Genomic DNA, 22,666 nt, shown 5'->3' with positions numbered 1-22,666 from the left:
TATTCCCATATAGGAACCAGTGCCATCAAGATTTCTAGATTTATCTTGTGTACTCAATTCTGCTTCATGTTTAGTACTTCATCTAAACTTCCTTGAGTATTAGAGCAACTGTGAAAACTGTTACTATTATCTATTAATTCTCATAGTCTGTTTTCAGTTGTCTTCATTTTAATTCATATGTTGGTATGCATTTCAGTGTGACAAAATGACAAAAGCATTGATTGAGGGAGGAAAATGGTTCTGAATTTGACCCGTATTGTTTGGTGATCAGTTTCCCATATGTTTTTATGAAAAAATGCAACAAAAATAATAGGCATTTGTATTTACAAAAAAAAAGCTGTTGTACCAGAACTGAAAGGAAGAAAACTTCTTTTAAGATGGTTTGTTCCTTTGAGGCTTTTTGCCTGAACTTTCATATCAGAACTCTATGAAGAGTGTAATGATTTTCATAATGTATTAAAAGATCAATAAATGACACACATCTTATTTTTGTTTTGTTTTGTTTTGTTTTGTTTTTGCGGTACGCGGGCCTCTCACTGTTGTGGCCTCTCCCGTTGCGGAGCACAGGCTCCGGACGTGCAGGCTCCGGACGTGCAGGCTCAGCGGCCGTGGCTCATGGCCCCAGCCGCTCCTCAGCATGTGGGATCTTCCCAGACCGGGGCACGAACCCACGTCCCCTGCATCGGCAGGCAGACTCTCAACCACTGCGCCACCAGGGAAGCCCCGACACACATCTTTTTAGTGGATATTTTGGTAGCTACATGGCATGAATGATGCTATTAATCTTGTTTATACATATACAACAGGAGATCAATACATGTGCATGTATAAAAAGGTCATTGAATATATTTTATTAATTTTGAGAATTTAGGAAACTTCATGATGCAAGTTTTGATTTTAAAAAACTATTATAAATGATACTTAGTAATAGTTATATTTTATGTGTACATCCAGTAAGAATGTTAGGTTACAGTATTTTAAGATTGGCAGTCTTTTATACAGACATAAAAAGCACACTTGAAAACTATGTTTCCCTTTCCCCCAGGAGTTACAAATATATAAGGTAATATCAGTCTTTCCACCCTTTTCCAGTAGACTGCATCAAATTGTTATATACCTTTAATGGATGGGGAAAATTGTTTTCCTTGTCAAGTTAATAGTAAGATATTCATTGCCAAGTTATATTTTCCATATTTTCATAAGGTAAACAGTGGCTATGAAGAAAATTCTTTTATCAATGCTAGTAGTCATATAAAATAAGTGAACATAGAAATTTTCTGACGTCATGTATCGATATCAATGAATTGGTGTGATGGTGACAGTGTCTACCAGTCGCCTTATGTGGAATTCAACCTGAATCCTTTTAACACATGCACTGAATTTTCATTAATAATTCTGCTTTGCCTCGTGCAGACCTGCCATAATTTCTTTTCAGGCTCTGAGTTTATATCTCACTTACTTCATTGTGGCTCATATTTAGAGACTTGAATCTCTTATAACTGGCAGGAGATGCGTCTTCAGATACCAGACTTTCTCAAAATGTTACTTGCCTTCCATGAATAAAGGTGGATTATAAAGAAGATAAAATACCATGATATTGCCAGATAATGTTATCAGTTGGTCTTCCTAATCATATGTAGTTCATACTGCCGTCTCTATTGCTAAGTGTTGTCAGCTTGACGAATCAGTGAAACATTTTTCTTATCCTTAGATTGTCATAATGGAAGTGGAAGGTTTGAAGTCAGTCGCTCCCAATCGAATTGTTTACTGTACAATGGAAGTGGAAGGAGGAGAAAAACTGCAGACAGACCAGGCGGAAGCCTCAAGGCCACAGTAAGCCAGCTGAAAAAAATGTGTTTTTTTTCCCTCTTTTTTTTTTTTTTTTTTTTTGCAGTACGCGGGCCTCTCACTGTTGTGGCCTCTCCCGTTGCGGAGCACAGGCTCCGGATGCGCAGGCTCAGTGGCCATGGCTCACGGGCCCAGCCGCTCCGTGGCATGTGGGATCTTCCCGCACCGGGGCACGAACCCGTGTCCCTTGCATCGGCAGGTGGACTCTCAACCACTGCGCCACCAGGGAAGCCTCTCTTCCCTCTTGAAGAAATGTGCTTTATCTCTTTGAAGAATCGTATGGTTTTACACTCTGAAACTGTTATTTGGCTAGCTTTGTCTCAACTGTGTTAGAATCAGTGTGTGCCTTTCTGGATAATGAGGCTATAATTAGAGCTATGCAGAATCCCTGTGTAGCACAAACAGAAAATCCAACATGCAAATGTGAAGCTAATTATTAGGCAATTAAATGTTTGTAAGTCACTTGTAAGGAATGCATGTGTTGTTATCATGTGTTATTTAAAAGGCAGTGCTTGATCCTATTTCAGTTACTAGAAATGTAATCTATAGCTTTTCTGTTTCTGTGTATTATAGCTCTGTGGTGGTGCTGAGGTAGATATTAGACAATGTCTTGGGATACTTTAGCGAGTAGGCTTGAGTTAGAGAACCGGTTAATGACTACCGTGCAGTAACTGGAGATGCTAAAGCTGTTCTTTGCTGGCAGTTTTATGTTTCAGATTCTGGGAGTGAGTTTAAGTTTGGAAGATGTTCTTTTTAACTGATTCAAACGTGGGAAACATCACAGTCTCTGGTAGAAATAACCACGTGGGCCAGGGGAATTTAAATGAAAATTGCCTGGCCTTCATTTGCACACTGCCTTTCGATAACACTTTTTCTTCCATTTAAACTTTATTTAGAATTTCTTACAGGCCTTAGGATTTTTGCCTTATAACGGTGTCAATATGTGGATTCTTCATTCAGGAAACCTCAACCTCTGAGATTCTGGCTGAGCACCGGCTAGATAGAGATGAACGAGAAACTTTGCTTTTCTTTGGGGCAAAGTCCAAGGAGGTATACAGAGAATTAAGTGTAACAGGATAGATGTGCACAGAGTATTATGGGATTGAGAAGAAACAAACTGAAACTTCTCACCCCGCCTTACAAAACCCTACAGGTCTCCCATGACCAGCCTCTCATTACCTCTGGGACCTCACCTTGTCTCTCTGTTCCCCCGGGTCAGTTACTGTTCCGCCCCCCTGGACCTCATGAAGTTCCTCTCAGCCTTCTCTCATCATTGCACTTGCTTTTTCCCTCTGCCTGCAGTTGCTCTTACTCTTACCTTTTTTATAGCTGGATCCTTAGTACTGAGAAACTTAAACATCACTTGCTGAGAACAGCCCCTTCCTTTAGACAACCCAATGCTAAGGGGATATTTTCTGGCTCATCACTTGATAATTTTTAGATTAATGGGTTCCTCATCTGTGTATCTTGTACTGTTTCCCTTCCTCTGTCCTTTTGGACAGAGCTCTTGTCCTATTGATCTTATGTCTTAGCACCTCGTAGGTACTCAGTCAGAATTTACTAATTCACGGTGAAGTGAAAATAATGAGGATAAACAGCTCTTTAAGAGGTTAAAACCTCTCAGGAGGCTGTGTGAGACAGAGAAACTGGGACCATTTCTAGCAAGGCATATGGAGTCAAGGGAGGGGTTTGGTATCTGTTTTAAAAATTAGCTGGTTTAGTATATTCACAGTGTTATGCAACCATCGTAAATTTTAGAACATAGTCATCACCTCAGAGAGAAACTCTTTACCTTTTCCGTATCAGCCTCAAATCACCTCAGCCCTAAGCAACTACTAATTGACTTTCTGTGTCTATGGATTTGCCTTTTTGGGACATTTCGTATAAAAGGAATCATACATAACAATAATATGTGCTCTTTTGTGACTGGCTTCTTTCACTTAGCATATTTTCAGGGTTCATCCATCTTGTGGCATGTGTCAGGACTTCATGCCTTTTTATGGCTGAATGATATTCCATTGTATGTATATACCACGTTTTGTTTATTCATCTAGGCTAATGAGACTTGGGTTGTTTCTACCTTTTGGCTACTGTGAATGATGCTGCAGTTAAGGCTGGTATACAGATACCCATCTGAGTACCTGTTTTCAGTTTTGGGTATACAGTTAGGAGTGAAATTGCTGAATGATATGGTCATTCTATGTTCAGCTTTTTGATAATCCATCAAAATGCCTTTTCACAATGTACCATTTTATTTTCCCACCAGCAATGTATGAGAGTTAAATTTCTTCATATTCTCATCAGTGCTTGTTGTTTGACTTTTAAAAATATATAGCCATCCTAGTAAGAGTAAAGTGGTATCTTGTGGTTTTGATTTGCTCTTCTCTAATGACTAATGACGTTGATCATGTTTTCATATGCTGTAGTAGCCATTCATATAGCTTCTTTAGAGAAAGAAATGTCTATTCAAGCTTTTTGCCTATTTTTTATTTGAGTTGTTTGCCTTTTGGTTGTTAAGTTGAAAGAACTATTTATATATTCTAGCTACTAGACCCTTATCATATATATGATTTGCACATGTTTTCTTCCATTCTGTATATTATCTTTTCACTTTATTGGTACTGTCTTTTGAAGCACGAAGTTTTACAACTTTAAGTCCAGTTTACCTAGTTTTTGTTTGTTGCTGTGCTTTTGGTGTCATATCTAAGAATCCAGGGCCAAATCCAAGGTCACAAAGATTTACCCCTGTGTCTTCTCCTAACACTATCATAATTTCAGCCCTTACATCTAGGTGACTGACCCCTTTTAATTTTTGTACATGGTATGATGTAGGGTGAAACTTCCTTCTTTTGTGTATGACAGTCCAGTTGTCCCAACACCATTTATTGAAGAAACTACTCCTTGTCCATTAAATGTTCCTGGTACCCTTTTGAAAATCATTTGATGATAGATACATGGGTTTATTTATGGACTGTCAGTTTCATTTCATTGATATATCTATATGTCTATCCTTATGCTAGTACCACATTATCTTGATTACCATTGCTTTGTATTGAGTTTTAAGATCAGGTGTGTGAGTCTTCCAAATATGTTCTTTTTCAAGATTATTTTGGCTATTCTGGTTTTCCATATGAATTTTAGGTTCACTTTGTCAATTTCTGCAAAAATTTTGTAAATATCACCAGCTTGGATTCTGATAGGAATTGTATTGAATCTGGGGTCAGTTTGGAGAGTATTGCCAACTTAACGATATGAAGTCTTCCTACCCAGGAACGTGGGATATCTTTCCATTTATCTAAATCTTTAATTTCTTTCAACAGTGTTTTGTAGTTTTCAAAGTATGTTTTCTACTTCTTTGGTTAAGTTTATTTCTAGTATTTTTATTCTTTTTGATGCTATTATTAATGGAATTGTTCTTTTAAATTCACTTTTGGATTGTTCATTGCCAATGTATAGAAATACAGTTGATTTTTTGTATATTAATTCCATCTGCTGCACCCTTGCTGAACTTGTTTATTCTAATAGTACATGTTTTACTGGATTCTTAGACTTCTTTCTATATAATATGTCATTTGCAAATAGTGATCATTTTATTTCTTATTGTCCAGTCTGAATGCTTTTTATTTCATTTCTTGCCTAATTGCCCTGACTAGCACCTCCAGTACAATGTGAAATAGAAGTGGCAAGAAAAGACATCCTTGTATTCCTGATTTTAGAGGAAAAGCATAGTCCTTCATCATTAAACATGATGTTAGCTATGCCTTTTACATAGATGCCCCTTATCAGTTTGAGGAAATTCCTCTCTCTTCCTAGTTTAAGTGGGTTTTTTTCCATGAAAGGGTGTTGGATTTTGTCAGATGTTTTCTCTGCATCTATTGAGATGACCATATGGTATTTTCCTTTTATTCTATCAATATGGTACATTACATTATATGCTTTTGGCGAGGGGGGGGTGTTAAACCAACCTTGCATAATTGCCACTTGGCCGTGATGTATATAATTTTTTTTTTTTTTTTTTTGCAGTACGTGGGCCTCTCACTGTTGTGGCCTCTCCCGTTGCGGAGCACAGGCTCCGGACACGCAGGCTCAGTGGCCATGGCTCACGGGCCCAGCCGCTCCGCGGCATGTGGGACCCTCCCGGACCGGGGCACGAACCCGTGTCCCCTGCATCGGCAGGCGGACTCTCAACCACTGTGCGACCAGGGAAGCCCCTATAATTATTTTTGCCACTGGATTATTTTCTCTAGTATTTTGTTGAGGATTTTTAAAATGTATATTCATAAGAGATTGGTCTATAATATCCTTTTTTTTGTTGGCATCTGTCTGATTTTTTATTGGCCTCATAAAATTCTTCTACTTTTTGGAAGGGTATGAAGAATTGGTATTAATTATTTTTTATGTGTTTGGTAGAATTACCAGTAGAACCATCTGGGGATAGATTTTTCTTTGTGGGTATTTTCTGGTTACTAATCCTGATTATATAGTGAACCATAATAGCCCTGCTAGGTTGGGTTCTTGGTGAGAGCCCTCTTCCTGCCCTACAGATGGCTGCCTTCTTGCTGTGTCCTCACATGGTAAAGAGACACATCTCATTTCTCTTCATCCCATAATAAGGATGCCAATATTCTCATGGGTCTCTACTCCCATTACCTCATCTGAGCCCACTTACCTCCCAAAGGCCCTGCCTCCAAACACCATCACATTGGGGATTAGGGCCTCAACATATTAATTTGTGTGTGGGGGGGTGTCACAAACACTACCCTACTCTAGTACTCCGTGAGTTCTCGAGGGAGTGCAAAGGCCCTTAGAATCTCAGTGTCATGATGTTTTTACAGAATCTTTTCTTAAAGTTTTACTGAGGTATAGTTTATATAGCATAAAATTCTTTTATTGAAATTTAGATGATTTTTAATAAATTTATACACTTGTGCCACTATCATCACAATTCAGTTTCAAAACACATTATTTCACAAAGTTGCCTCATTCCCATTTGCAATCTTACTCACTTCCAAGAAAACACTCGTATGCCTTCTAGCTCTGTAATTTTTTTCCTGAACACTTCATATAAATGAAATGCAAAATGTAGTCTTTTGTATTTGGCTTTTTTTCACTTAGCATAATCTCTACAAAGTCTTTTATTTAATTGATACTTAAATATTTGGTCAATCGTATGAGTTAATTTTTATATAAATAGTTATTTTAACAATAATTTTTTTCCACAAATAGTAAAAGTTTTCACGGAATACGTCTCATTTTATTTCTAATAAACTCAATGTATTCATAAAGAGATGCTATAATAGGGAACATATACATGGATAATTTAAATGAATTAAAATACTTGTGAGTTAGAGAGAAAATATTACAGTTAAGCTTTTGATTACTCCTTTCACAAGGAAATTTGGCTAAAATATCTTACCTGTTTCTTCAGGAAGACTGAGTTAACTTTTAAAAAGAATTAAAAGATTTTTGTTTTTCATTGTATCCCAGGGACAGATTTCCTTAAAAATGTATCTCCTGAATGCTGACCAACTGCAGCTTTTCAGCAGTGGGGTTACTTTTATCTTGAACTCATCTTGCACAACAGGAAAGAGATTCATCTCCTCCATCATCATAGTGAATTATGCCTTGGACACGTTTTCTAAATCTTATTGCTTCAACACTTTGTGCTTTGTTGGAGATCAATTCATTCTTCTGTCTGATACTAATTAAAGTGCCTTATTTAGTCCATATTTCCAATAAATGTAATCACGATTTCTAGCCATTGCCTATTTCATTCTTGTAATTCAGGTTTCCTGCCAGCAGTTATGTGGAAAACAGCCTGTGAGGTTGGTACATGACTTAGAATATGGAACCTGGGATCTAATAAAAGTGGTGTTTAGAGACAAGGCTGATTTGTGAAGAGTGGTAGTGAGGTCATCTATTAAAGTTTTGTTTTTAATTTTGATTTTTTAATACAGGGAAAGGAATGTAGACAAATGGTATTTTCCGTGGAGAAAATTCTATTACTTCTGAATTTTTAAGTCATTGTTTCATAGTCTCTCGGTCAACCAGGGAAAGTTTTGTTCTCTATGAATGAGGTACAGAAGCATTGTTGCTCCACTTTTATAGCTTCCTACCATTTCCAGACGTTTCATTATTTCAGTTTTAGCCCATACCCTTAATGATACCAGCTGCAAGGAAGTGGAGGGGTAGTCAGACGACAGCTGAAGCTGAAAGGGGTAGGGAGTGACTTGTCATGGTCATGTAGTGGTCACCAATCTCCTGATACGTTGTGATCTTAAAGCACTTTCCCTGCAGATGATGAGCATCCTTTGAGTGCCTAAAAGCATAAAAGCTAATAATACCCTATGGAGGGCCAAGATAGACCTTGGTTCTGGGGAAGTAGAAGGAAGGAAATGCGTTGTTAAAAACAAATCAGGAACTTGGGGGAGTAGGGAATGGGGAGTTGCTCTTTGAGGAGCTTAAAGTTTCAGTCATGCAAGATGACTAAATTCTAGAGAGCTGCTGTACAGCATCGCACCTATAGCTAACGATGCTGCATCATACTCCTAAGAATTCTTCAAGACGGTGGATCGCATGTTAAGTGTTCTTGCCACACACAAGAAGAGATCCTGGGGAAGCAACACTGTGTTTTGCTGTGCTCTCTATCTCGTTCATCCATAATGCTGTCTTATTAAAGACCTTTGAAGGTTAATTGGTCTCTGTCCCCACCCCCACCCCCACCCCGCTTCAAAGTAATAAAACAGAAAGGCAAGGAGCAGTAAGAAAAACTGTTGAGTTGCATCATTAGAGAAATATATTTATGGTTTTGAGGATAGAACATTCTTCTACCTCATGAAAATGACGGGAAACACAGGCTTCAGTACCCGTTTCTGGAAACTTTAAATTCTGAACCATAATTGTAATAATCTGTGAAACTGTTGAAAGAATATTGCCGCTGTAAATGGAAAGCTTATCAGAATGACAAGCTACTAGGACAAATGTTTAAGAGAGATTAAGTACAGATTTCAAATAAACCGATAGAAAGGTAACCGTGCTTTTTAAAAACAGAGTAGTTTTCATTTTAATTTACTAATGCCAACATTAGTTTTGAAGTGTAATTCATCAGCCAGCTACTCTTGGTGATGAGAGAGAGAACATACTACATTTTTAAATGATCTATCAAAAAGTATGCCTGTTTTTAATGAATCAAAAGGAAAACACTCAAACAGCACACAAGTTTCATCTTTTATCACTTCCATCTTTAAAAATATGAGATTCCTTCCTCTTACATAAATTCACCAGAAATAACATTTCTCTAAAACTCATACTGCTGGTGCAGAAGAAAATGAGGCCTAAAGAGACAAACACTGGCCATATACAGAAACTACATTCATTGAGAGTTTATTTGCAAGTAAAGGAAGCTAAAGTGTGGATCCTCATAATTAGTGGCATCTGAATTAGAGGGGAAAATGTGATCGATTAAGATTCCAGATGCTTGCTGAAGAGCACTGATGGAAAACAGCAGTGAGAGAGCTTGGGAGAAAGTGTATATAACTGTGATTATCAACATCTCGAGGATGGATTTACAGCTTGTAAATAACTGCCCCTTATAATCCGTGACTTTTTTCCAGAGCAGTGTTTTGGAGTTGCTTTCATCATTATTTTATTTGATATGTTTATTGCACGGGATAAATTTGGCAAAGTGTAAGTAGCAAAGAACTTAACTTCTCTTCTGGTACTGCTCTCAGACGTGCTCCAGGATCACCCTCCCCTGCCCTTGGGAGAGATCTTGGCAGAAACCATAGGTTTGCTGCCCATTTTCAAGTATTAAATAACATGTTCGGGTATTAAAATTTCAGACCACTTTAAGTCAAAACCTACCCATTTCGAAAGGGTAAGGTTTTCCTTTCCTTCCTCCCAGCTTTCCCAGAAACCTGCCCCGGGGGAAAGGGTACTGCTCTCTGTTCCTCACATGCTTCTTGTTTTGCCTGCTCGTATGCTCTTTCTACCAATTTTGGGTAGGGTGGAGGTGGGGATGAGGGGAAGAGGTGAAGGGGCAAAATGTCTTTTAATGTAGGTACTCTTTGTAATCCTCTCTTGGGTAGCAAATGCCTTCTGTCATGGGGAATGTACACATTTAACTTCTCTCTGGTGCACTTCCTGGGAGACACACCTCGTGCTGCCCGGAACTGCTGACATCACACCCTTCCGTCCTAGAATGATGCATCCTCTAGCTGCCTTCCTTCTGCTTCCCCTGAGCTACTGCTTTAATAACATCACCCACATATCCTCTTCCTGCTTGAATTTAACTTTCTTAGCAGATGGCTCAAGTAAATTGGAAGCTCCTTAAAGACAAAGGCTCTATATTATACCTCCTGGTTCCTGTCTAGCACCAGCCACAAGTAATATGGCTCATTGAAGTTTTTTTCTCTACTATTTAGAGTATTAAAAAATACAGTCTCTCAGTAGGTGTCAGGCTATGATACTTGAGCCAGTACCTACCCTGATTAACATGTTTAGTCCTCATTCTCACACCCCCAAGCTCCCATTTTTCTAGAAATTCCTTGGAAAACATATTCACTTTAAAGGTCCATTTCTTCTGCTTCTGTGTGGTAACTTGAGGCTGGGATTCAGGATCTCTTCCAGATCCTTGCTGTGCTGACTACCCTGAGATCGGGGACCACCTGCGTAAACAAGATGACTTGCCAAGGGATAGACAGGCACAAGTTCGGTTTTAATAGAATTGATATATGATTCCTCTAGTTCATAAGTACTCTCCCCTAAAGCCCTTCTTTCTAGGAAAGAACCTGCTAAATGCAAGTTCTCTCTCAAGCCACTTTCAGTCACCCTTCCTTGACTTTACACAAAAAGGTACACCTCTAACCCAACTTGAGTCTTAACCACGGTGTGTTTGTTCTGGAGTGGAAAAAAACCCTCCACATCACCTTTCAAAAGGAAAAATTTAGATGTTCCTGTTAGTTTTGGGAAAGCAATTTACCTATGATGTAATAAATCCTCCTGTAAATTAGATGGCGTCTATTTCTCTGCTTTCAGCAAAGTTGCTGAAGGATTTATTCAAGTTTTCAACCGCTGAATGATGGAAAAATAGTTTTTGCTTATCAATCACTGTATTATTTGGGACAATCAAATAGGAAGGAAACAAACAAATTGATAGACATTGCTATAATAGTGTCCCATCTACTTATTTTCTTAGAGCTTACAACAGAAAGAATGAAATTCTGGGTTAAAATTGATGCTGAACTGTCTCAGTGTATCAGTAGAATTAAGCTGTGGTCACCCGTGGGTATGTGTAGGCTTAAGCCTTTTTTAACTGAAAGTTTGTACCCTTTGATCAATATCTTTCCTTTTCCTCCACTCCCAAGGCTCTGGTAACCACCATTCTACTCTGTTATTATGAGTTTGACTTTTTTTGTTTTAGATTCCACATATAAGTGAGATCATGCAATATTTGTCTTTCTGTGTCTGGCTTATTTCACTTAAAGTAATGTCTTCCAAGTACTTCCATGCTGTTGCAAATGACAGGACTTCCTTCTTTTGTAAGGCTGTGTAACATTATATTGTATGCATATACATTTCCTTTCTACGATGGACATTTAATTTGTTTCCCTATGCTGACTACTGCGAATAATATTGCAGTGAACATAGGAGTACAGATATCTCTTCCAGATGAGGATTTTATGTCCCTGAGTATATACCCAGAACGGGGATTGCTGGATGGTTTGGTAGATCTACTTTTAATTTGTGGACAAACCTCAGTACTGTTCTCCATGGCAACTGCACCATTTTATATTCCTACCAACAGTGTTACCAGGCTTCCAATTTTTCCAAATCCTTACCAGCACTTGTTATCTTTTATTATGTAGAAAATAGCCATCCTTAACGTGTGTGATGTGACATCTCATTGTGGTTTTGATTTACATTTCCCTGATAATTACGGGTGTTGACCATCTTTTCATATATCTGTTGGCCATTTGTATATCTTCTTTGGAGAAATGTCCATTTATGTCCTTTGCCTATTTCCTCATTGGGTTTTTTGTTTGTCTGTTTGCTTGCTTGCTATTGAATTGTATGAGTTCCTTATATATTTTGGATATAAACTCATTATCAGAGATACAGCTTACAAGTATTTTCTCCCATTGCATAGGTTGCCTTTGCACTCTGTTGATTGTTTCCTTTGCTGTGCAGACACTTTCTAGTTTGATGTAGTCCTGCTTGGATATTTTTGCTTTTGTAGCTTGTGCTTTTACTGTCATATCCAAGAAATCATTGCCTAGACAAATGTCAAGGAGATTTTCCGCTGTGTTTTCTTTTAGGAGTTTTATGGTTTTATGCCTTATGTTTAAATCTTTAATCCATTTTAGTTGATTTTTATGTGTGGTGTAAGGTACACCATCTGCATATGGATATCCAGTTTTCCCAGCACCATTTATTGATGAGATCATGTCATGTGCCAACATACTTTTTCCTTTGGGTTTGGATGCTTTTTATTTTTCTTGCCTAGTTGTTTTGGCCAGGACTTCCATTATTATGTTGGATAAAAGTGGTAAGTTTGGCACCCTTGTCTAGTTCCTGAACTTAAAGGAAATCTTTCCGTTTTTTGCTGCCGAGTATGATACCTGTGGGCTTGTCATGTATAACTATTATAATGTTGAGGTATATTCCAGAAGGAAATATATGTATTCCCTCCCTCTCTCTTTCTCACTCTCCACCCCCCATGTTGAGCCTTACAATGATTTAAAAAATATATAAAAAACATGGTCAAGCATTAAAATACAGTAGGCTAAAATTCTAAATTTATGAGGGGTAAGTAGAATCAAAGTATAAGTTCAGGGCAAAAAAATAGTGTCAAGTTTCTGTTAAAGAGGAGTTGTACAGGTGTTTGTTTTTTTTTAATGGGTGATGGTGGAATCATTTTGCTCTGATAAATTCCCTTGGATCCACTTAAGAATGATATCACTGTTTCAAGTTAAATGTCAATGTTTCCAACACACCAGAAATTATACCCTTTGCAACTCTTTAAATTTATATTTAAAATTTCTAGATGTCAATTTAAAAAAAATGTGTGAAGAGGGTACATAATTTTTCAAAATTATTTTAGGAAGTTCATGAGAAAAAGGTTGAAGGCCGCTTTTCTAGGACATGTCGTGTTCTGGAGCCAGACCAAGTCCTGTGGTCAGAAGACTTTACTGTTGCTGTGTTTCAGATTCAGACTGCTTAGCCCAGACAGAAGAAATGCCTTTATTCTGAGCTGCTCCTGTCCTGGAGTACAGACCAGCAGCCAAAGAGATAGCTTTGGGGCTCACTTCCACCAGTGCACATCTTCACCCAGACCAGATCCAGCACCTGGTGGGCGGCAGTGAAGGACCTGTGTCCTCTTGAGAGACGTGCACGGTAATCACTACTTAGAGCATTGCTGTGAAGAGAGAGTGGGAGTAGTACATGTAAAGGATTTTCCAGGATCCTCAGAACAGTCAAGGAATGAGAAGAATGATAATAAGTAGGAAAGACATTTTATGAAACCTGTACAGCATTTGGTGTGAGTTCGTAAAATAAGTTCATAGTTTCAGAATTTATAATATTTAAAACTAGAAAGAAATACATTAGCAATGAAATAAGTTGGAAAGGAAGTAAGATATTTTAAATTCCAGATTTCAGGATTTCAAAATGTTAATTTCAGGGTGATGCTAGTGGATATGTAACATGGCTCGAAGCCAAAGAACGAGACAAATCAGAGGGTAAATCTCAGCTTCACCCCAGGTTAGCCATGTTGTCATGTGTGTGTTTCCTCATTGGTAAAATGGGGACAGCAGTGCCTATATCAAGGATTATATTGTGAGTTAATTGACATAATGTATGCAGGAACACTCGACCACGTTCTTCTGCTTTTACCTCTCCCCATATACTCACCAATTTTTGTTTTAGCCTTTGCTTTGTGCGCTGTGCTTGTTTTCAGTTTTTTAAATCTTGTGTTCATTTTCTACTTTCTTTAAACCTTTTCTCGTAGCACCCTGCTTTAAAGTTGAGTATTTTCAGGAGGGGGCTCATAGTTGAAGAAAGATTCAGTGCTGCTGACAACATGAAAGAACATTTTTGAAGCGAAATTTGCTTTTGTCTCCTGAGTCCCATCTGAGATTTTTGGCTTGGGTGTTTTCATTGTCATGCAATATTTATTTGGTGAGAACCCCATGACCAATTTTTTTAAGATTTGAGAGTTAGTTTCAATCAGAAGTCGTTTTCAACATGAATAATGCTCCAGTATCAGTTTGAAGGGACAACATTCTTCGGTTGTCATCTATTTACTATCAACATTGGTTTTGTTTCTCAGTTGATGTCATTGAAGATTTATATCTGCTCTGGTAAAATGCAGCTGTCAAAGGATCACTGGCTCTGAGCAGCAGTGTTCTGCCACTGTTGACGGTAACTTTGCAGCCGCGTCTCCCATGTTGGCACCGTGTTAATACATTATGTGCAGGGCACTCAACCGTGACCTGTACTAGAGCTGTGGAATAGAAATGCAGCTGGGGACTCCCATTACAACTGACGTGTGCATCAGTAAAAGAAAGGATAATCCTAAATTCAGTGCAACTTATATAACTGGGATTGTTTCAGATACAGGGAAATTAGAACAGTTGGGGAAAATATCCTGCAACCCTTTGCAGGCCCTCCCTGGAGTGAAGGGAATACAGAAGGTTGTTTCTGCAAATCAGAGTGTTCAAATGGCCTTGGTGACTGGGAGATGCACGCAGAGTCAGGGTCAAAAATGCGGTATGGTCATGCCTCTGTACGTGAGAGCAGGGTACTTCCCCTTGCCTTTCTCTGCCCAAGAAATGTGAATGATGTTCTAAGACCAGTTCAGCTTGGTGCAGGTTTTGCACCCAGGTTGATCTCAGCACACTCTCCTTTTATTAGCACTTTTTACTTAAACATAGTATAATATAATACATAAACATAGTATAAATATATAAACATAATACCACATATAATAATGTATTTTATTTTTTACATTCATCCTAATGCTGGTTTTATATTCCTTCATAGGAAAACTCATTTTGGGGTAATATCCATAATATGTATGTATACATTACTATATAGAGATTTTTTTAATTAGGTAACTATGAAATATAATTGCAGTAGTTGTAATGAGATCAAGACTGACATTCTTTGCAAGTAAAAATTATTTTTTATTGTAAGAGTACACACACACAAAAAACATGAGATCTCTTCCCTTAATAAATTTTTGAGGGCCCAATACAGTACTGTTGACTATTGGCAAAATGTCATACAGCTGATCTGTAGAATTTATACTGAACTGAAAATGTCTGTTGAACAGCAACTTCTTTTTCCCTTCCCTCCAGCCCCTGGCAACTACCATTCTACTCCCCGTTTCTATGTATTTGACCATGTTAGATACCTCATATAAGTGGAATCATGCACTATTTGTCCTGTGACTTAGCTAATTTTACTTATAATGCCTTCAAGGTTCATCCATATTGCCACATATGGCAGAATTTCATTCTTTTTTAAGGTGGAATAATATTCCATTGTACATGTATAAAACATCTTTGTCCATTCATCCATTGATATACATTTAGGCTGTTCCATATCTTAACTATTGTGAATAATGCTGCAGTGAACATGGGAGTATATCTCTTTGAAATCCTGATTTCAGTTCTTTCACACACACACACACACACACACACACACACACACACACACACACACACACCCCCAGAAGTGGGATTGTGTTGGGTCATATAGTAATTCTGTTTTTAATTTTTTGAGGAACCTCCATACTGTTTTCCATAGCAACTGCACCATTTTTTATTCTCACCAGCAGTGTTCCAAGGGCTCCAATTTCTCCACATCCTCGCCAGCACTTGTTATCTTTTGGTTTGTTTTAGATAATAGCCATCCTAACAGGTGTGAGGTGATGTCTCATTGTGGTTTTGATTTGTATTTCCCTGATGATTACTGATGTTGAGCAAATTTTCATATACCCGTTGGCCATTTATATACATTCCTTCGAGAAATGGCTGTTTATGTCCTTTGTCCATTTTATAATCAAGTTACTTGGTTTCTTTCCTACTGAGTTGTATGAGTTCCTTATATGTTTTGGGTATTAACGCATTATCAGATATACTGTCTGCAAATATTTTCTCCCATTCCATAGGTTGCCTTTTTCACTCTGTTGATTGTTTCCTTTGCTTTATAGGAGCTTTTTCAGTTTGATGTAGTCCTAGTTGGCTCTTTCTGCTTGTTGCTTATACTTTTAGTCTCATATCCAATAAATCATTACCTAGACTAATGTCATGAAACTTCTTCCTATGTTTTCTTCTAGGAGCTGTTTAAATTCAGACCTTACATTTAAGTCCTTAATCCATTTTCACTTGATTTTTGTGTGTAGTGTAAAGTAAGGGTCCAGTTTTATTCTTTTGCATGTGAATATCCAGTTTCCCCAGCACTATTGAAGAGACTACCTTTTCTGCATTACGTATTCTTTTTTGGTGATACACAGGCCTCTCACTGTTGTGGCCTTTCCCATTGTGGAGCATAGGCTCTGGACGCGCAGGCTCAGCAGCTATGGCTCACGGGCCCAGCCACTCCGCGGCACGCGGGATCCTCCCGGACCGGGGCACGAACCCATGTCCCCCACATCGGCAGGCGGACTCCCAACCACTACACCACAAGGGAAGCCCAAAGTTACACTTTTTTTTTTTTGCAGCATGTGGAATCTTCCTGGACCGGGGCATGAACCCGTGTCCCTTGCATTGGCAGGCGGTCTCTCAACCACTGCGCCACCAGGGAAGCCCCTGCATTACATATTCTTGACACCCTTGTGGAAGATAAGTTGATCATACAATATATGTATGGGTTTATTTTTGTTCTTGCCATTCTGTTCCAATGGTCTATGTTTCTGTTTTTATGCCAGTACCATACTGTTTTAATTACTGTAGCTTTGTTGTGTGTTTTGAAATCAAGACGTGATGCCTCCAGCTTTTTTCTTCTTTCTCAAGATTGCTTTGGCTATTCAAGGTCTTTTGTGGTTCCATTTGAATTTTAGGATTTTTTTCTATTTCTGTTCAGAAAAACGCCACTGGAATTTTGACAGGGATTGCATTGAATTTGTAGATTGCTTTGGATAGTATGAACATTTTAACAATATTGATTCCTCCAACCTGTGAACATGGGATATCTTCCCATTTATTTGTGTTGTCTTTAAATTCTTTCATCAGTTTTATATCATTATCATTCTGTAAGTCTTTCACATCCTTGGTTAAGTTTATTCCTAAATATTTTGTTATTCTTGACACTGTCGTGAATGGGATTGTTTTCTTAATTTCTTCATGGATAGTTGTTAGTGTACAGAAATGCAATTGGTTTTTGTGTATGTTGATTATGTATTCTGCAGATTTATTGAGTTTATTAGTTATAACAGGTTTTTGTGTACTCTTTAGTGTTTTCTACATATAAGATAATGTCATCTGGATCATTTTACTTCTTCCTTTCCCATTTGTATCCTTTAAAAAAATTTTTTTTCGTAATTGCTCTGGCTAGAATTTTCATTACTATGTTGTATAAAAGCGGTAAGAGTGGACAGCCTTGCCTTGTTTCTGATCTTAAGGAAAAGTTTTCTATTTTTCACCATTGAGTATGGTATTAGCTGTCTGCTTGTTATATATGGTCTTTATTATATTGAGTAAATTCCTTTTGTACTTAGTTGATCTTTTATCATAAAAGTATGTTGAATTTTGTCAAACGTTTTTTCTTCCTCTGTTGCAATGGTCATGTGATTTTTATCCTTTGTTCTGTTAATATGCTGTGTCACATTGATTTGTATATGTCAAGCCATTATTGCATCCTAGGAATAAATCACACTTGGTCATGGTGCATGATCCTTCTAACATCCTGTTGAATTTTTTTTGCTGGTATGTTGTGAGGACTTTTGTATCTGTGTATCTCAGGGATATTTACCTGTAGTTTCTTTTCTTGTAGTGTCTTTGTCTGGCTTTGGTATCTGGATAATGCTGGGCTTTTAAAATGAGCTTCAAAGTGTTCTCTTTAATTTTTTGGAAGAGTTTGAGAAGTGATTAGCATTAGCTTTTCTTTAAAATTGTGGTATAATTCACCAGTGAATCCATCTGATTCTAGGCTTTTCTTTGTTGGGAGGTTTTTGATTACTAATTCAATCTCCTTGCCAGTTATAAGTCTGATCAGATTTTCTTTTTCTTTATGTATTGGTCTTGGTAGGTTGTATGTTTCTAGGAATCTATCCATTTCTTCTGGTTATCCAACTTGTTGGTGTATACTTGTTCATGATAGTCTCATATGATTCTTTTTATTCCTGTGGCATCAGTTGTAATATCCCTTCTTTCATTTCTAATTTTGAGTCTCTCTTTATCCTACATAGTCTAACTAAAGATTCATCAACTTAACAAATCTCTGCTTAAACCACCTACGCAACATTTTTTTCCCCTGCTAAGGCACTTTTATTCATGACAGTGACTCTCCTTATTAAATTTTACTTATGAGTTATTTTGTCACTAATTTATTTAGTAAGATTAATTACAAGCTGATTATTTTTAAATTAATGTATTTTTAGAAATCATAATTTCTAAGCCTTTCTGTTTAGAAGGAAGTAGACACTTAAATAAATCTAAAGTAGTGACAATTATCAGATATCTTTTGCTGAATGAGACCCATTGTTCACGGTATTTTTTCTTCTTTCTGAAATTTGAAGAGAACTCTTTATGCATGGGAACCCTATGATCTAGAAGATGTGAGAGTGTTTTTCCTTAAGCTTTCTTTTGTTTTAAAGAAAGAATAAGTCTTACGTAAATTTCAGGGCATTTTTGTTTGTTTGTTTTGCACTTTCCATCTTCCCAATTAAAACTATCAGCTCTGGAAATATGACATCAAAGATATTGACATCGCATCATTTAAAGAGAGTTTTGAAAGATGGGAAAAGAAGCCTATTCTTGAATTTTTCTTGTTCTCAAAAACACTTCATTGACTTAAGATGACCAAAGAAACCACAGTGACAGTAAGTTTGGCAAAAGAAATGTACGTGAAGAATCAATTTTTAGACAAGTAACACTTTTGTTATCCTGGCACAAATTTCCTTATTACATAAAATGCAAGATGAATTTGGTTGGCAAAGATTTTATATCTTTGGCCTATAAAATAGCAAAATTTTACCTGAAGCAACTTTGTGAAATTCTCACTGTGTTCTAATGTTTAATTTTCCTCTTCTTGCCATAATATAGCTTTGCTGGCAGATGGCAACATTTGGATCATACTGAAATTGGCAAATTCTCATAAGAATCTTTAAAATTTTTAATATTTGCATGTGGAAAAAAAAATCACAATTTTTACATAGCTCTGCCAAAGTGGCAAAGACAAATTCTTAGGCATTTTCTTCTTTTCGTACCCTGTATTACAGTTAAATAGGATTGATGTCTAGGGAAAAAAAAAGTTAGACTATTTACTATGAATATAATCTTAGAGTTGTAAAAACATAACCTTTTATCTTCCATATTTAAAAACTGTGTTCCTAAAGTAACAACTTGTGTTTTTATTAAAATATTACCAGTAGCTGAAAGTCAACATTTCTATCAGGGTCAAACACCTTTTCCTGTAGGTTCCCTCTAAAAATTCAAAATGTTCTCATCCAATTACTTATTTTACAAAGGGGCAGTGTTTCAGGTTACCTCCTTCTCATGTTATTTCTCCGCAAATACTCCATTCTAGGTGAAAGCTCCAGAATGAACTTCTAGGGGAGAGACTCGTTAGTTCTTTAGTAAATAAGACCCTTGGCAAGTTAGGACCAAAACAGACATGTTTTTCTAAGTTTGGCTTCAAGCAAATTCAGGTCATAGCAGGAACTTGGTGGACCTCAGTATTTATTTGAGCCCCTTGCTTAAGTGCACATCCTACTTATAGTGGGACTAGAATGGTAAATGGCTTAGAGTAAGAGTCTCGATTTCTGCTGCAAACCCATTAAAATTGCAGAAGTAACTATTTCTCGAAGGCTCAGAGCAGGTTTATGAACTTAATATGATTAGTCACTTTTGTGATGAGACCTGCTGACAGCTGGACCTGTTTCCCTCATCATCAGACAGATTAGTGATTACATTAAATTTTCATGATTAATATTTTCTTGGGCATATCTGTGAATGTTTCATGGCTCAGGTTTTCAGAGAAGGTCCCCAACCTAGCCAGTGACCTTTGCTGTTTTCCCTTAGTTGGTGGCATCTTTAGAAAGAGAAAGCTTGTTTACACCAAGCTGAGCCTGGCTTTGTTGCTTTGACTCCACAGGGCTGCCCTTTCTGCTCGCAAAGAGGCTAATTCCTTCATTTAGCTACTGCATGTGTTGTTTTGCTTTGTTTTCTTTCCATCGTGTAGCTTGTGATGGCCTGGACAAAAAGTGTACGTCCGTTTTATAATGATCCTTTTCTTAAAAGCAATCAAAAGATGTAATACTCCAACAGCACATTCTTACAAAGTGATCAAAATTGTTCACAGTTTTATAGCACCACTTATGTAAAGTAAGATATATTACAAGGAGGATAATTAATTTGATCTAGGAGTATTTATCCATATGGCATGGATGAGCAATAATTTCACAGTAGAATATAATCACTCTCTTTTATTAGATAGGCAACAGATACAGTTTATTCTCTCTTACTTTAATAGGTGAGTAATTCATATTGTGTGCAGTATTGTTCATTCTGAAAGAAACTTTTATAATGGGCCAATCCCTGTTGTAGAATACAAAGAAAAAAACTTTCAAGTTGAGAAAGCTGTTACTAAAAGTAATTCTACAATCTAGAGTCTTCTTTGTAGTTATGCAGATTAATACTGGACAGCATATCCTTCTCTTGTCTAGATATCTTCAGCTGGGTATCTTGCAGACTCTGAAATTCAACATGTTCAGAATAGAAACAATTCTTTTTCACTTTTAACAGACTCCTCCTTTCTGTTTACCATCTCAATTTGTGGTACCTTTATATTATAGCAGTGGCCAAAGCAGAAATGGGGGCATTCATCATTTCTTCCTCTTTCTGATCCCCACAACTAAATCCTATTGATTCTGCTTCCGTAATGTCCAGCCAATCTCACTCTCTTCCCACATCTTCATTGCCAACACCTCTGTTTGGGCCGTTGCTAACATTACTTCAGAAGCCTCTATTTGGTCTCCCTACCTCTTTCCTTTCCTTTACTTCAGTCCAATTTCTAAAACGCAAATCTGATTATGTCCTTTCCCTCAACATTTTTTAGTAACCTTCCTTTGCCTTCAGGATGAACGACTCTACATTTACCTGACTGCCACTTACCACTCCACCCCACCTCTTACGTCTTGCCAGCCACAGTGTTTCCAAGTAGGGGCACTGTTGCATTTTTATGGGAGCAGTTTTCATCAGTGGAACTATCCCTTCTATCACAGGTTAGTTAGCTTCCATAGCTTCTGCCCATATGTGTTTTAAAATGCCCCTAACAGGGGGAGGTACCATCCCTGGGGAGAGCCACTGTCTGCTCTCACCCATGGCCTTCCTACCTTTCATTCTGCACCTAGCTGCCTATCTTTTACTTTTCTTCCTTGAAGGCTCAGTTTAGGGTGCTCTGCTCTGTGAAGCTGTCCTGAACCCCTGTCCCCCATTTCCCTAAGGCAGCTTCCTTAGCATCTGTGTATAGTCTGGAACTCTGTGTTGTAATTGCCTCTGTATGCTGCTCCCCCAAAACTGTGAGCCCCCTAAAGGCAGAGGCCAGGTCTTGTTCAGCCTTGTGTTGCCAGTATCCGGCTCAGTGACTGACCTCTATCTGATGAAGCATTTGACCTCAAATAATTGACAACAAAATTCTCTTGACTCTATTAAGCATCAGTGAGAGTAATTCATCCATAAGAAGGACACTTTTAACAAAAATAAGACATGCAAATAAAACTGACAGCCTTCTAGTATTCATGCATGAGAAAGTTAAACCTGAGTCTGAATGGACTTAAGAGCAACTGGGAGCCAGTTGTCACCTTAATTTCCACCCACTACGCAGTGAAATACGGTCTGCTGAGTGACAGTGTACAAATCACTTTCTGTGGCCCAGATCTTCACAAATTACAACTAACACAACACTGCCGTCCCATCTTGCATATCCAGAACGTTGGTGCAGTGACAAAAATGTTATATATAAATAAAATCTCCTCTGTAAATCATATGGAATTTCTCGGAGAATATGCCCCTTAAATTTAAGCTGGAATTGTAAAGTTCTTTAAAGCTATTATAATATTCTAATTTTTTAAAGCATATATGGGTACTTTGCAAAAAGACATCTTTGTACCAAAGGTAGGATATTTTTACTTAACCAGATACACAACTGTGCTTGTTTCCACTTAAAAATTTTCCAGCCACATTGTTTACTTCTAACTTTTGCATATGTAAATAAGGATTAACAAAGCAGCAGCTAAAAATATATGCATATAGGTAATAAAGAAAAAGGAAGTTGTAGTTCCAAAATAATTAAATATCTAACCAGGCAACTAAATTCCACCTGGTTTGTAAATACATATGATTTTGGTGATCAGAGGACCCAGGTATTTCATCTTCTAAAATCATATTATTCCCTTTAAAAGTGTTAAGAGTAAGCCAAACCTGGCTTTACACAAGTTCTGTGTACTTCCACTGAAACTGTGACAGATGTATTTTACTGGGTTAAATTGGAATATGATCCACAGTTTTGTGATTCTTAAGTTATAAACATACCAGGCATATGATGTGATTGGTTAAGTTAGTGTTTGTGAGGTATTCAAAGGGAAATTGGAGAC

The 22,666-nt window shown here is 37.5% G+C and overlaps 1 protein-coding gene across 13 annotated transcripts in view; it reads left to right on the top strand.

Moving 5' to 3' along the window:
- Positions 1-22,666, top strand: part of CADPS2 (calcium dependent secretion activator 2) — a 492,820-nt gene that overhangs the window by 188,440 nt on the left and 281,714 nt on the right. For all 13 annotated transcript variants that reach the window (XM_065883719.1, XM_065883723.1, XM_065883721.1 and 10 more), the window contains exon 6: positions 1,712-1,833. In XM_065883719.1, coding sequence (XP_065739791.1) covers positions 1,712-1,833 — 122 coding nt within the window. The remainder of the gene's footprint in view (positions 1-1,711; positions 1,834-22,666) is intronic.

This window comes from Phocoena phocoena, chromosome 9 (genome assembly GCF_963924675.1).
Source record: "Phocoena phocoena chromosome 9, mPhoPho1.1, whole genome shotgun sequence".
Classification (NCBI taxonomy): domain Eukaryota; kingdom Metazoa; phylum Chordata; class Mammalia; order Artiodactyla; family Phocoenidae; genus Phocoena; species Phocoena phocoena.
The sequence above is the reverse complement of the archived record's forward strand: the minus strand, read 5'-3'. Positions and strand labels throughout refer to the sequence as shown.